Here is a 16315-nt window from a genome sequence, read left to right on the forward strand (position 1 = left end):
TTAAGTAGATTTTACAAGGGGCTGAGAGTTGCAGGGGAAGAGAAGTTTAGTGCTGCTTATGCTGAGTCAGCTTGCATTGTTAATAGCACAACAGGTTGTGTACTTGCTTTCGATGCAGAAGGCTGTGGGTTCTACTCCCACAAGGGGTGGATGCTGCTGTATGGAGAATATCCTCTTTGGTAAAGATACTAACTATGAACCTGTTATCAGATTGCCATCTATTTCCTATTGCAATATTACTAGCTTATCATTTTTTTAATGTAATATAGACAATTTATTCCTCAGGGGAAGTTGTTTGCTAGCAGCAACCTCTTCATTAGTTACAGATCTCTTTAATGTGGAATTATTTAGATGACTTCTGCAGAGATTGTGTATATTTACTGATACTGGTGTATTGTAGAAGTCTGAGAAGACTTTTTTATGATGGAAATGTTCTCAATTGGGCAGTTTTGTCATTATTGGTGCATGCATTTGTTTCATTGTTTACTGGAAAATGTTCAAAACAATAAATTGAAAACACCCTCTAACAACTGTACTGTATTATACAAGGAATATAATTTAATACAATCAGGAAGGTGCATCACACAACACATGTATGATTTTGTGTGCAAGGGGCCTATCATTTGAAAACAGCCCAAAGTTAATCTTTATACTACCCAAATGCATTTTCTTTGAATGTGGATTTCACTGCTGTTTCAATGAATGTGAGTTTCAAAGGCTGAGTTTTAATAAGTCTATTTTCATTGTGAGACTGCATTGCTTTGTTTAGTAGATGTTTTAGTGTTTGTGCTGTAAAATACAAAATAACACTTTCAAATAAAATCCAAATCATCGTAGAAGTAAAGCAGTATGCACATTGCAGTGTTTATGGTAAATGGGGCGAAATAGCCAAGTAATGGGACATTGGAATGGCTGCAGGGGGTGGCTCCATTCGATCATGATTTTGTGAGGGGGAAGGATGGCAAACTCAGACAGCCCCAGCTCAGCTGAACTATACCTCTCAACTGTCCAGATTTTCACAGAATGAATAGATTTTTGCTTCTTCTTTTTGGTTTGTCCCTCATAAAATGTGTGGTTTTCTGGCAAATCATGTAGGAATTAAGTCACTAAATAATGACAGAGGTTGAGTTTCAGACTTCATAACCTTCAGGAAAATGCATGCTAAACAAGACCTGTTCTATCAACTACGTTTATACAAAAGCAATTTTTAGTACTGTTTCTATGTTCCCCCAATATATTTGGCCTTGTCCAGATTTCCTGCGTTAACAGGTTGAAAGGTACATGGAAATTGCTTTATAGAATTGGGCATATGCAAACATTTCAACTGTTCCCGATTTTGGCTCAAAATATTGCTCTCCCTCTAATCCCTCTGCAAAATGTAAATTTTGGAAGAAAACATGGAGGGTTTACAATTAATAAATAAGTGTAATAATCAGAGTTATAGATTACTTTTATTTCAGAAATGCATGTAGATTTGTTTATTTTGTCAGCTGCTCAATCTAACAGTGCTAATATTAAAAAGTGTCCCTTCTTTGACAGGTTCCCAGCTGTATTGTGTGGCTATTTTATATTTTTGCATCACATTTTTGGTCCATTTTTCATTAAATTGTGGTTTTCTGGCAAATTAGTGGCAAATCATTAAAGATTGAAGTAAGAAAATAATGACAGACATTTCAGTTTCAGATTTCATACCCTTCAGAAAATCTATACTAATGCAAGACCTACTATTCTATTAGAAAGTTTATAAGAACAATATTTAAATATTGTCCTTAATTTTGGGCCTGACTTTTTCCAGATTTCTTGCTCTGAGGTTGAGAGGTATGACAAATGTGTCAGGGCCATTGCAGTCAGCCAGAGACATTTCAAGTTGTGACATACTTGTTGCACCCCACTCCCCCATGTAGTGACTCTGGATGTGTCCAAGCAAGGCAAGGACCAGTTATGCAGTGTAAGTGTGCAGAGTAACCCCCCCCCCCCATCCAAGGTAGACACAAAAAATACTACAGTGGCTTTTCATCTGTCTTGCTTGATTTTGCAGAATGTTCTGGTTTTCTGTCATATTTTTATACTGTTGATTATGCTTCTTATTATTCAGAAAGTGCCTGTTGCTCTATGTTTAAGTAGCAATGATTTCATGACCATCGGGTAAGCTTGTCTGAGATTGTAAGATGCAAGCAAGCTTACTGTTACAGAATTACCAACATTGAAAGCCTTTTTGTTGTTGCCATGCAGAGAACACTTACATAACTAGATAATATATAAGCCTTGGGTATTGAAATGCATATGACAGTATTTGTAATAAAGGACAGGATTACAGTAATTTAAGAAGCTCATTACCTTTGTTGGAGCCTTGCCATCATCTTTTCAGGCTTTACCCATAAACTAAACAGAATGCCAATCTATCATGTGTGGTCCATAACCTGTGCAGTAATACTTTAAGCAAGTTATCTTGAGCTTGTCTCTTGTCTGCTGTTCATTTTTTATTTTGATGATGTTTTCCCAATGAAACAAGTAGATAGTTGTTAGGCAGCAGGTCTTTTTTTGGATAAAAAACATTTTTACAAGTGGGGGGGTATCATTGCTACTTTCAGCGTGTTACTTGGTACTTTTTAAAAAGCTGCATATAAATTATAATTAGAACTGCAGTGCAAAGAGTAGTGGTTTGAGATGAGTGCTGCTTGTTTGTCTTGTACTTTATTTTAACTGGCAATCCAGTAATGTATTTAAAAAGTAATTTATTTTTTCATGCCTCACAACCTTTTTGTTTCCATCTAGATATTAAATAAGCTGTCATGCGGCCAATGCATTGAAATATTTTTTCTTCTACACTTCATTTTGTCTTGATTGGACTCTCATAATGACGGTTTGGCACCGAGGGCAACATATTTAATTAAAGTTCCAGTTTTTGTGGTTTTGAGCATAGCTCCTCCCCTTTCTAGTTGACCACACCCCTTCAGCTGTCTCCTGCAGCCCTCCTTCGATTTGAAGTCAACAGCCGCCACTGGTAATTTTTATGTGGGGGTGTGGATCCTTGAGGTCTAAAACATCACATTCATTCTCCTTCTGGTAGAAAAAGACGGACTGACTTCTCAGGGGACATGCAAAATGTTTCACTGGAAATAAATAAACTAAGCTGCTTAGAGCCAATACTGGCCTATGTTTTTTTTTTTTTCCTGGTAAGAACTCCTTGATAGCATTTTTGCAGAGGAAGGTTAAAACCTCATTCCTTACTGTTTGTTCCTGATGGTGAGTGATGCAGATCAATGGTATGGACAGTGTGACAGGGGCTGCTTAAAGGGAATTTTGTAACCTTTGGATATGACCATGTGGAACAATCCTTCCTTGCTGATCAGTTTCCAAGCTGACAGATGACCATAAACTGCTTCCAGTGGGAGGACAGCTAGTCAAGGCATCAGGGCTGCTGCTGACTGCCAGTGGGTGGTCTGAAGCTGTCCAATGATTGCCAAGGACCCTTGCTCTGTGTCTATGACTTCCCTAGAAATTACCCTGAGAATTAGGGGTTCTTTCCAGCCTGTTACTGTGTGTCATGCCTAAGCCAAATCTAGAACTTGTTGTTCTTGTCAAGGTCAGTTAAATGGAGCCACATATGTACTGTCTTTAAGCTATTCCAGTTTCTGAAGACCTTGTTAAGCATTCAGTTGCATTATAAGAAATGTGCATTATGAGGTTGGCCATAGCTGAAACTATTGCTGACTGGGCATAAACGTATCCTTAGTAGTTCCCTCTGACAACTGTGCAACTGTCTGGTGCATTTCATCCAAGATGAAAAATGTAATTGACCGCTCATATCAAAAAGTGGAAGCAATGCACAGTTCTGACAAAGACGATTTGTTGCTTAGGAATGTTTACCTACTGGATGGACAGTTGGTCTCTGTGGTGCTGAAGCCCTGTTAACAGCAACTGCTAAGACTAAAGTATATGATTTCAGAGTCTCTGGTCAAAGGATATAATTTACTTTTTAGTACTGGAGCTACATTATATGGTCTCTCCGATGCTGTATTCATGGCAACGTTTAAATGTCTGCCAATGGAGGGGCCACAAGAGACTTGCTAGGTAGACCTGAAAGCCTTCTGCTATGTCCTCTGGAGGGAAAACACTGGGTATGTGGACAATCACCCCCTCTGGCACATCATCTGTAGGACTTACCCAGACTTGAGGTAATCAAGGGGAGATGCTGGGGAATCAGCATCTTCTTCAACATCAAGATTAGTAGTGAGAGATTCAGTAGGTAAGTCAATGGGCTTCCCCTACACATGGTCCTTCTAAGAATCACCAGAAAGAAGAAACTCTGAATATGATAAAGACTGCTATTTCTGAGCTGAAACTGTCTTGGGGAGTAGGGAAAGGTTGTGGATATCTCTGTCCTGCTGAATGACTGGTTGCAAATCTGTAGATGAGGCATGAGTCTTTCTGGTGACACAGTCAGTGCTGACATCAAAGCAGGGTATGACTTTAGGTGAGTAATAACGTTTTCTGGCTCTATCAAAACCACTACTGAGATGTGAATCTGCCTTAAGAAAACTAAAGTCAAATGCTTAGGTTTAACATCTCTGATATCAGGACTAAAAAGACAGAGTGATACTTGAAGCCCAAGCACTGAGCCCAAAGTAAAAACTTAAGCTGGAAGATTAAACACTGGGTGCATCAATACCAGTTATAGAACTGAGACTGAAACATTCAGGTCAAGACAGATGACACAGACCAACAGTGAAGCCTAAATCATCAAAATAAACTCAGACTTCTACTTCTACTCCAGCATAGTAAGGGATGAGATTGGTGTCTTCTGTACCAGAGTTGACTGTGGGAGCAGTGACGTTCACTTTGGTGTCTTAAGTTTTGAGAAAAAAAGGCAGAGGTGAACTCTCTGTCACCAACAGAAAAGATGAGGAAGCAGCACCAGAAAACCTGGCCTTTGCCTTAAGGACAGGCAATGAAAACTTGTCGTAGTCAAAAATCTATAACATGGAAAGGGGTTCACATCAAAGTCTTTGAGATCAAAGATTTAATTTTTCCAGGGCCAGATAAATGTGCCAAACTTTGCACCTTGCAGGTCTGAGATAAGGGAGAAGCCTTCTATACAGTTTTGACAAGAACCTGTTTAACTTAGGCCTCCATACTCTTCTGCCTAAGCTTACAGCCAGGGCAGGAAGACACTATAAAAATGCTGTGTTACTTATGTAACCAATACCTTTTCCTGAGTACAGGATAGGTTACGGCAGACAGTTTCAAGGCTAACTCTGGGGTAGGCTTCAATGGCAAAACTTTCCTAAGTGAGAAGAAACAAACTAACCAGAAATGGTCTTCTCACACAGATGCAAGCTCATATGGCCTTGCCTAAATGATCAAGGAGGGCATAAACTGCCTACAGACAAAACACCAAGATATATTTGTGACGTTCACCCAAACAAATCACACACATCAGGGTGGCCCTGGTGAGGAATTTTCTTTCCAAAGAGACTTCCTTAAAGACCAATCCATTTTGGACAGCCACCCAAACTTATTACATAAACTCAACTGAGGATATATTCCTTATAAGTACAAAAAGTAGATTTTTTTTAAAGAGAAGAGGAACAGAAAATCCAGTAAGGGTGACCAAAGTACAAAAGGGAAAAAATGTAACAGAAAATGTGTCAATAAAGTTCAATAAATCCAATTCTCAAAACTTTTGGTCAACTCTCAACAACATCCTCTATCCTGGAAAGCCCTCTAATCCCTCCCCATACCCTAACCCTTCCTCTCAGGAAACAGCTACCCCTCCTGAATAAACACTTTATCTCTTCCATCCAAAATCTGGTAACCTCTAAGCCAAACTCTACTTCGACACCCACCTCTCTAAGTCCCACTTTGAGCCAGTTCCCATTACTTACATCAAATCACTACTACTCAAGCTAAAACTTTGCTCTCCTTCCACTGACAATCTATCTCCTACATTCCTCAAACTTGCTGCTGACTCAATTGCCTATCCTGCATCTATACTAATTAATCGAGTTATTCTGGAATCAACTGTCCCCACCCCTTTGGAAATCTTTCTTTACTATCCCTCTTCATAAAGGTGGAAACTCCACTGACCCCTCAAACTACCAACCCATTGCCATTCTGTCCCCCCTCTCCAAGATATTAGAAAAATGTATTCACTCACAGCTTCTTAATCACCTCCTCACACACCACTTACTTACCCCTACCCAACATGGATTTCATCCTCACCACAGCACCACCACTGCCCTCCTCTCCTTCACTCATATCATTGCAGAGGCCCTAGACAACAATAAACTCATTTTCTGTCTCTTCCTAGATCTCTCCAAAGCCTTCGATACCGTCTCTCATCCTCTATTACTATCCAAACTCGCACATCTCCACCTATCCCCCTCCACACTTGCCTGGTTTAATAGTTACCTATCTGGCAGGGAACAATCTGCCAAATGGCTCTCATCCTCCTCACCTTTCCTTCCCATCTCCACTGATGTTCCCCAAGGCTCCATCTTGGGACCCCTTTTGTTTAATATCTTCGCCAATGATCTTTACACCTGATGCAAAGAATCCTCCCTTATTCAGTATGTCAATGACTCCACACTTATATCCATCTCAAATAACATTCCTGAACTACACTCCCTGACCCAACAGGCCCTACTATCCACTGAACAATGGCTCTCTCGCAACACATTGATCCTAAATCCCAAAAAGACCAAACTCCTACTTTTCCTTCCCCGTTCTCTTTCTCATCACAAAACCTCCTTTTTTATTAAATCTTCTAACAATACAAACATCCAACCTGACACCCACAGAAAACTCCTAGGGTCATTATCGATGATGAACTCAAGTTCAACCTACACATACTCCAATGTATAAAAAAAACAAACCAGAAACTAGGTCTGCTATATCAGAACAAAAAAATTCCTAACCCCTGAATCTAGACTTACCCTGGGCCAGGCCACCCCTCCCTCTTATACTCCGCCCCAGTTCTTACCAATATCCAGGCCTCCACTCTACACAAACTGCAACAGACTTACCATAAAATAGCCAGATTCATTACTAACTCCCCATACAACTCACACCACTGCATTTCTTTAAACTCTCTTCAATGGCTTGAACTTCCCCAGTTTCTGCTATCTTATCGATTTCATATGCTACACTCTATTCTTTATAAACCCTTCTTCTGTCTATCTTTATCTTCCTTGGTCTCCATCTATATCCCATCCCGGACCCTCCGTACTTCTAACCAACAATTACTTGATATCTACCACCCAAAAAGGTCAGTAGGCAAACTACTCTACAAACACTCCCTTGCCCATGCTTGGAACAAACTTCCCCTTGATTTACATTCAAATCTCCCACACCTCACATTTTTATTTTCTCAATTCCAGAACCTGCTCTTGCCATGACCCTACCTAGTCTTCCTTCCCTTTATGCACCCTCAAAAGGAACATATTTAGTACCTCATTACACCTCTCTCTCCAATGTGTCTACTATGCATTTGCACAATTTTATACAAACAAAAAATGTTTATTGTTGAACTATATCAATGTAAAATTGTTACTTAGCTTATTTTTAATGCAACTTTAACTTTATGCATGTAACCCAACATATATGTAAATTGTTTTGCTATAACTGCTATTATATCAATATTGTTTAAAATTGTACTTATTTTAAAATGTATTACTGGAGCTTTTCTCCTCGGGTCTCCACTGAAAATGGGCCACAAACCTGGTTAACAAATGCCAATAAATAAATAAATAATAAATAAAGTTAGGTAACCCCCTAAAAGGATAAATAATGAAGGAAGGCAGCGAATAACTGAGAAAAAAGAAAGTGAAAATGTTCACAAACTGAATAAAAAAAATCATTTCAAATATCAAATGAAGCCTTGGGCCATTTGGGGCTATTTTAGGTTCTATCTGAGCTGAAACTCAGCAATTAAAGATCTGGAGGAGTTGGGTAATGAAGTGTGTTAAGGGATAGAAAGAGGATTCTTGGCAGCCTGTGAAAGTTTTATCTACCTTGCAATCATAATTCCTACAGCCTCACTTAACTGCTACCAAGGATAACTTTTCACTTGCCAGATCCCTTGTTCTGACTGTCTTCTCTGTGTTTGCATGCAATTAAATTATACATCTGTTTAAATACAGCCAGTAATCTGAATATCATTAGCTTGTTAGTTTAATAATACAATATTTACATATCCTTTTAAGCTCAAATATTTTTTTAAAAAGAGCCTTTGATTTCATTATTACGTTCAGGTGAAAATACTACTACACTGCAAAGCAGACTTGTCAAAAACTTCTCTGAACCTAACTTACTGAACAGCACTGAAAATAAGTTTATTTGCTATTTTCAGTGGAAGGCAAAGATATATACATGGACGCACACGTGGACGCACACGTGCACACACACACACACACACACACACACACACACACACACACACACACACACACACACACACCAATAACAATAGCCCTTGCATTCCTTTCCTACTTCATGTTACCAATGTAAGCTGGCCTAGCATAGGGGCAGGGCATCTGTCTGTGCTAGTTTCTGGAGGAAACTGGGGGCCTGATAAGAAGTATTTACTTGCAAGGGAGATGGGACTGCCTCAAAGGCTATGTCACGTGCATGACCATGTGAAGGCTACCTGTTACACACAAGACACACATTTGAAGCTTAGGAACATAATTAAAAATACATTGTTTCTATATACTCACAATTCAAAGGTAAGGAGCCTCACTCCCATCCCCTTCCATTCCTTTTTAGAAAGTCGGACTTTATTAAGCCATTTCCTCAAAAGTCTTCAAGTATATGACTAGTGTCAAAGCAAATTTTAAAAGATGTGTAAACCAGTCATCAAAAAGTACTGAACATGTCTCTGATTAAAATATATGTGTGTGTGTGTGTATATATATATATATATATATATATATATATATATATATATATATATATATATATATATATATATATATATATATATATATATATATATATATATATATATATATATATATATAAATTGTATTCACACATACTTGTACAACATGGGCTGATGCAAAACAAAAAAGTGAAATAAGGAAGTCATGCAAAGCAACATTAAAGCTATAGAGCTTGAACTTTCCAAAATAAATGTTACGTTCACAATGTTAAGAATACTTACTTTCTAACTGCTATAGCTTTAACAGTGACTTTTCCTTCAGGCAGTGTAAATGGCCCTCTGTACTTTAATGTACTGTTTTCTCCATAACCCGGTTTTCTGAACAGGTCTGGTGCATTTCCATCCAGTGTGTAATGTATGCTCACGTCATGGGTATCTATAAATTATTAATATTGCATAACACAAATCACAGCACAACATCAGAATTCAAATAAATTGCCTCCTTCATGTAAATACCAATAACTGGTAAATGTAGTTATACTCCTATTAATTTTACATTTGCAGGCCTCCACTGAACAATGCCAATAAGTATGTACTGTTAAGTTAACAGTGCTGAGCGATTATCCCTGCTTAATACTATTCATTAGTTATTACTCAGTAATAATAATCCTTGCAAGAACTACTGGAAATATTTGACAAGAGTTTGCATGATGTCATTCACCTGGTAAACAGAAGTAGTAGTGCAAAGGGTAACAAATCTTTTCAAGATGTCAGTTTTGACTGCTAGCAAACTTTTACATGTTCAGTCTACAGCAACACCTTCACTGTTAATAGGAGCTTGGATTTATATATTTTATGCCACATTCAAAAGACATGAATACAAGAAAAGTATATTTTGTTTAGAAATGCTCATTTCTGGCTATGCTGTTTTTTTACAGCAGAGTTAAATAGAGAGTCAGTCTCATCTAATGGTCTGTACCCAGTCATGGCACTATTCTCTACTCTTCTGGCTGTACATCCCACACATAAAGCTAAAACACAGTGTATTTTTATCATACATTAAACACAACAGCTATTAGTGCAGACATAAATGAAACTCATTTTATTACCATTACTCAAGGTTTTCTCATATGGTAGAAATGTATGTTAAAGAAAATACTTTACATGCAAACAAAATGACACAAATGGGATACAAACTTCTAGCAGCAATCCCACCCCAGCCCTCTCTCAGAGCTGCCACTTCTGCTTCATAGAGGGATAAATCCCTGACTTTCTCCAAGAGTTCTGTATTGGACTAAGAACCAAGGAGCTTGGGAGGGGGGACAGGACTGAAGAGACAGTGTCTGCTTGCCTGCCTTGGGCATATGTGCTAAGGGTATACTTTCCATCTCAGAATCCCCAGGGGGGGCAAAGATCAAATGAAGGGGACATTCAGAAGTGAACAGTACTGTGTATCAAGAAAAACAGCACTGAGCAACAACTGATAGGAAGGGACAACTCAGAGCACATGTAGTGCGATCTTGTTAGCTGAAAAATAGTTCAGTATACACCTTGAACAAATGACTGCATAATGACAAACAAATGAGTAACAATATGCTAATGAGAACCATCATGTATACAAATGATGGCCTCGAACACGGTAGTATGATTCAGAAATAACATTAGTGTGATAAGCCAGGAAGAGCAGCTTATCTGAACACAATACACAGTACAGGTATACGTCGTTTGCATTAAGTTGCTAGAGGTACTGTAGCCAGTCTTTATGGGTTAGTGGCCACCTTAGAAGGCAGTGTCTGTGATGTAGTGCGTCATCTCCCTCCACATCTAAAACAGTCCACCAGTTGACATACTATCACTTTCATAACTGAGTCTACTGCAACCATGTGGATACAGACACCATATGAGAAATAGTAATTATGTGCCATCCTTACATGGGATCAAGGGAGATATCACTATGGGTGGACAATTTCCCACAATTTCTCCAGCCAGCTTGGTCGACATGGGCATCCTGAAGCAGTGCTGCAACTGTCTCAGGTTCACAAACAACCTTCTATTCTTTGTCCACACAAACAGTGTGTGAGAGATACAACTATATTAAGAACCTTGAATCCATGCTCTCTCATACATCAGTCAGTGCATATGACAATGAGCGGGTTGCCAGCATGCACACCTCACCAACTACTCTACCCAAACCCACATTACACATACCTACATATGTGGAGGTCCTCACCAGAAACGTACCTAAACACCTGAGACTTTCAAAGCACAAACACAAGCATGCGACACATAATTCTTCCTCTGCAAAACACATTACACATAATACCTCATGTACCAGTGTCTCTCACCGGTCAAACCCTTACAACAAAACACAAAATCAAACATATTAGTCATAGATGATTCCATCGTTAGACACACAGATGTCCCACTCACCAGGCTGGATAAGGAAAAGGTCATGGTAAGCTGTCAGGTGCCAGCATATAGTAACCGAAAAGCACACAACTTCCAAACAAAGAAAAAAAAATGCAGTTATAGGCGCTGTTCTCCAGTAACAATAAAGGTTTTCCTCTTAATAAAACGTGGAAACTCAATTTCGATAAATTCAAGGTCCAAGTCCAACAGACCACTAGGTGAAACGTTTCAAGACCCCAATTTATTTGACAAAAAAAACAGATTAAGCGCTTTCATCTCCCATATGGAGACTTCATCAGAATCTGTTACACATACAAATCTTCAGTTTAAATACATCTAAGTAAAATACACTTAATTAATCTTGACTTCTAATAGGCTGGCCATTAATTGACACTAATTAACATTGAGGTAATGCTGAACCAAACCTTTGGTAATTTACACTTGAATATAATACAAAGTTGTAGAGGTTCATAGGAATTCATGATCTTAACATTTCATAATTTTGTTTACAACTTGTGTAAATGTTGTAAAAATTAAATATAAGTAAAATCATCAAAGAAATTGTGACAGGAAATACTCATTTCTTATTAATACATTAATTTGGTGTATGAATACCAATAAATATATAAATATATAAAAATATATATAAAATGTATATAAAATATATATATATATATATAAATATATATATAGTATAAAAATATTATATGTTAAAACCACATTTATTCTTGTACCTTAAATAGTGTTGAACAACTATGTTTTAAGGTACACCCTTAATAAAATAAAATATATTATATGTACATGCTCCATAAGGACTGAATCTGAATATTTCATTTATTTATTTATTTATTTACATAAGTTACAACAGTTAACCATCTATCAATGTCTCTTTGGGTCATCAGCGAGAATCTTAAGGGCTGGGTTGATGGATATGTGGTGCCAGCATATGCCATATCACACATCCACTCAAGTCTTTCAACAGCAGGTACTGTTATGACTCCTTCATAGTCCATGTTGGTATGAACAACTTCAGATGTACCTCTCTGGAGTATATGAAGAGAGACTTGACTGAGCTCTCAGACTATGCATCTCAGGCTGGTATATCCCTAGCCTTAAGCAACATCTTACCTTCACCTAGGACGATGCCTCAATACAAACCGAAAATGATTGACTTCAGTAATTGGCTTATCTTCTGGTGTCATTTTTAGGGGATCCACTATCTGTCAGCCTGGGACGACATGATCAACAGACCCCGATGCTTTTCCAGAGATAGTCTTCATCTGTCACCCCTGGGATTTCGGCTACTGGCTAAGACTTTTGTCATCCCTATAGTGCCTTTTTAGGCAGTGTCTCAAGAACAAAATTCCCAACATAAAAACTCCATCTAAAAGCAACCTCAAAGTTACGCTGCTAAACACTTGGAGTCTCAACACAAAACTGCACTCACTGGAAGCTGTCCTCATCTTGGAAGACACAGGCATTAGTGCAGTCACAGAGACCTGGTTCATAGCTGTGGACAGCATCCCAGCCATACAGGGTTACACCGCCTTCCACATGTTCAGACTGCAAACTGCAGGTGTGAAAACTATAAGAGGCTGTGTATCAATATTCATTAAAGATAAATACACCTCCAGATTGGTTAAACAGTATGACTCCCTGGGGACACTTCAGGTGCAATTAACTATTAGTAGGACACCTACTCAAGTCATTGCCAGCTACATGACCCCCTCCATGAATCAGGACACCTACTCTGCCTATCTGAATCTACTTGAGTCTATCAAAATACATCCAAACACCATGGTTTTGGGCGACTAACTACCCATCCATTGACTGGGTAAATTACTCATGCTGAAACTCACTTACCCAAAGGTTCCTCAGCTTTGTTAACTCCCAGTGCTCTGGACCACCTGGTTGATACCCCCCACAAGGGGTGCTAACATCCTGGATCTGGTGATCACCAATACAGGGGACCACTGTAGCACCCACACTGAGGTCCTCCATGGTGAGATCTGACCACATATTGGTCTAATTCGAAGGAACCATCACACCTACCACCCCCCCCCCCCCAGCAACTAAACTAAAAAAACTTCTCCTCTTACGGGATGGTATAAATAGCTTCATTGCACCTCCTACCTCAGATGGAACTGGCAATTATCCTGAGCACTACACCAATGCTTTATACAAACACCTGTATAACTGCATTGACTCGGACGTACTTGATGGGACCAAAACAAGCTCCTCAAGGAACAGCAAACCTGCCTGGTGGACAACTGCCATTAACAGGCTTTACAATAAGAGGAAGATATTGCTGTCTAAGAGCAAGAGGGAGAGAGCCCTCATAAGCTCTAAAAACTCCCTCCTTAGCTTGAGTTCTTTTGAAGCCTTTCAAAGCAAACTACGAGTCCAAATTAGCTTTCTCAACAAAGGACAACCACAAGGCATTCTATAGTTACATCCATAACCTAAAAGGGAAAGCCCATATTTGTGCAGAACTGGTAGTTAATGATACTACATATACTGAGCCTGTGGACATAGCTAACCTATTGGCCAACAGGTTCTGTGAAAACTTCATTCCTCTGTCCCTGCTAGACATACCCCATGACATCCTTACCACCTGTTCCCTACCTTGCATCTATAAAGAGCAGGTTGTTAATGCCCTCTCTAAGGCCAAAAACACAAGATCTATGGGACCTGATAACATGCCAGGCTGCATCCTACATGTGCAACAACATGAATTAGCAACATCACTGAGTACTCTTTTCAATCATATTCTAAGCACCGGCTTTGTACCATCTGAACAGAAAACAGCTACCATTATTCTCATGCACAAAGGTGGTGCTTCCACTGACCCTAGGAACTACAGACTTACTAGCCTGGCTATCCTTATCTGCAAGCCATGGCGTGAATCATCATAGACCTTATCAACAAAGATATAGGTAATCTCCACACACTGGACCCTACTCAGTTTGGATTTGTCAAAGGGAGATCATGCCTGTTAAACCTGGTGGACTTGTTTGAGACAGTCATCAAGGCCCTGGATAAATGGAAATCTGTGCATACAGCCTACCTAGACTTAGCCAATGCATTTGACACTATCTCCCACTCCGGTATCATTTACAAACTCATCCAACTAGGCATCAACCCTTATATTGTTAGATGGGTTGCTTACTGGCTCACTGATAGAACTCATGTAGTCAAAAAAGGGAAATCCACCTCCAACACCCGACCTGTATCCAGTGATGTTTCACAAGGATCAGTCCTAGGACCTCTACTGTTTGGAATCTATTTCTCCAAAGTACAAACAAAAACTAAAGGTCTGCGGCTGACAAAGTTTGATAATGACTGCAAACTGGGAGTGGTCATAGAATCTCCAAATGATGTCAACATCCTACAAGAGGGTCTTACACAAACACGTTTGGTGCGAAAGTCATGGCCTTAAACTCAAAGCAAAAAATGCATTATCATTCCTATCAGTAAAGGCAATGTTCCTGCCAACTACCACATCGATAGCAACACCTTAAGTATGCACTCAGAGGTGGGAGACCTGGGCACATAGGTTGGCAGCAACCTTACCTTTGACCACAATGTCTCCACAGTGGTAAGAATGGCATTCTATAGTGCTCATCTCATAAGTAAGGGCATTGCCTCCAGAAAAAAAGATGTTATAACCTATCTATACTCTTCCCTCATCAGGCAAATAGTTGACTACAATGCCCCTTTTGGTATGTACCTTTTTAAGCACCTGCAACAATTGGAGAAATCACAAAGGTTCCTCACAAGGAAAATTCAAGGTCTTCACCATCTGTCCTATGGGGATTGTCTGAAATCACTGTCACTTTATTCTGTTTCCTACAGACTACTCAGAGGTGATCTCTGCCTTGGATATAAAGAAATCTCTGACCCTGCATTACTGGAAATGATTCATATCTGAAAGTCAAATGGTACACGGGCTACTCTCTCTAAAGACTGGTATGTGACATTAATAAAACCTGCTGGAGGGACAGATTTGTCTCCCAGAGGTTACCACACCATTGAAACAGACTCCCACTTCACATCAAACAGAGCACCTCAATGGCCCTCTATAAACGCAGTCTGGATGACTGGATGAGTGACTGTAAATTCACCCCGGGGGTTCCACCTGTCTCTCTGTTGGACAGAGGCAATAGGTGCTGATTATGGAAATGAGGGTAAGAACCATACCTCTCAGCCACTTAGATCAAGAAATCTGGACAAAGCCAGAAATAATGGGGGGACAAAGGGCCAAAAATAGGGACAATTTTTAAATATTGCTCTTACAAACTTAGAAAGTTGATAGAATAACATGTTTTGCATTAGCATGAATTTTCTAAAGAGAATGAAGTCTGAAGCTAAAATGTCTGTCATTTTCTGATTTCAGTACTCAATAACATTGCAATGGTTTGCCACAAAACCAACATTTTATGAGGAAAAGACCAAAAATATGAGACAAAAATCTGGACACTCTGAAATGTGTACACTTGAGAGGTATGGTAAGAACTTGGCTAGGCTTGTAAGGGCCCTGGGGTCATTAGCTTAGTAACTTCCTATGATCCTATACGTGGACTACCTATCCCACTGGACACAAAGGTTTGTACAGTATTAACCATCCTTGATATGAGAATCTTTCAGGTGTCCAACAGGGAAGACATTACAGTTTCACAGCCATCAGTCTCACAACATCTCCTCAATGTCATACAGCAGTATGTTAAGGGGCATATTTGGTTTCCACAGAAAGTACAGTTGGGCAAGTCAACTTACCACAACTGCAGATATTTAAATAGAGCTCTGTTGCAGTAGCCTTTATCCATATTGAATGTATCTTGCCAAAGACATCAGATACCCATTCTTCAAAAGCTTTTTCCATGCACACTGTACATCTACCCTAAGCATTTTAGCATGCTAGCATAAGAGGGATGTATGAGCATACCAAAAATCAGACCTTTCCTGATTGAAAGAAATGATGAAGCCTATTACTCTGGATAAATATTTCAAGTACCAATAAAT

At 39.2% G+C, this 16315-nt stretch overlaps 1 protein-coding gene across 1 annotated transcript in view; it reads right to left on the reverse strand.

Moving 5' to 3' along the window:
* Nucleotides 1–16315, reverse strand: part of DZANK1 (double zinc ribbon and ankyrin repeat domains 1) — a 1792612-nt gene that overhangs the window by 1619218 nt on the left and 157079 nt on the right. Inside the window, exon 3 of the mRNA XM_044056983.1 lies at nt 9167–9320. Coding sequence (XP_043912918.1) covers nt 9167–9320 — 154 coding nt within the window. The remainder of the gene's footprint in view (nt 1–9166; nt 9321–16315) is intronic.

Source organism: Protopterus annectens, chromosome 1.part2, assembly GCF_019279795.1.
Source record: "Protopterus annectens isolate FY-2018-M chromosome 1.part2, PAN1.0, whole genome shotgun sequence".
Lineage (NCBI taxonomy): Eukaryota > Metazoa > Chordata > Ceratodontiformes > Protopteridae > Protopterus > Protopterus annectens.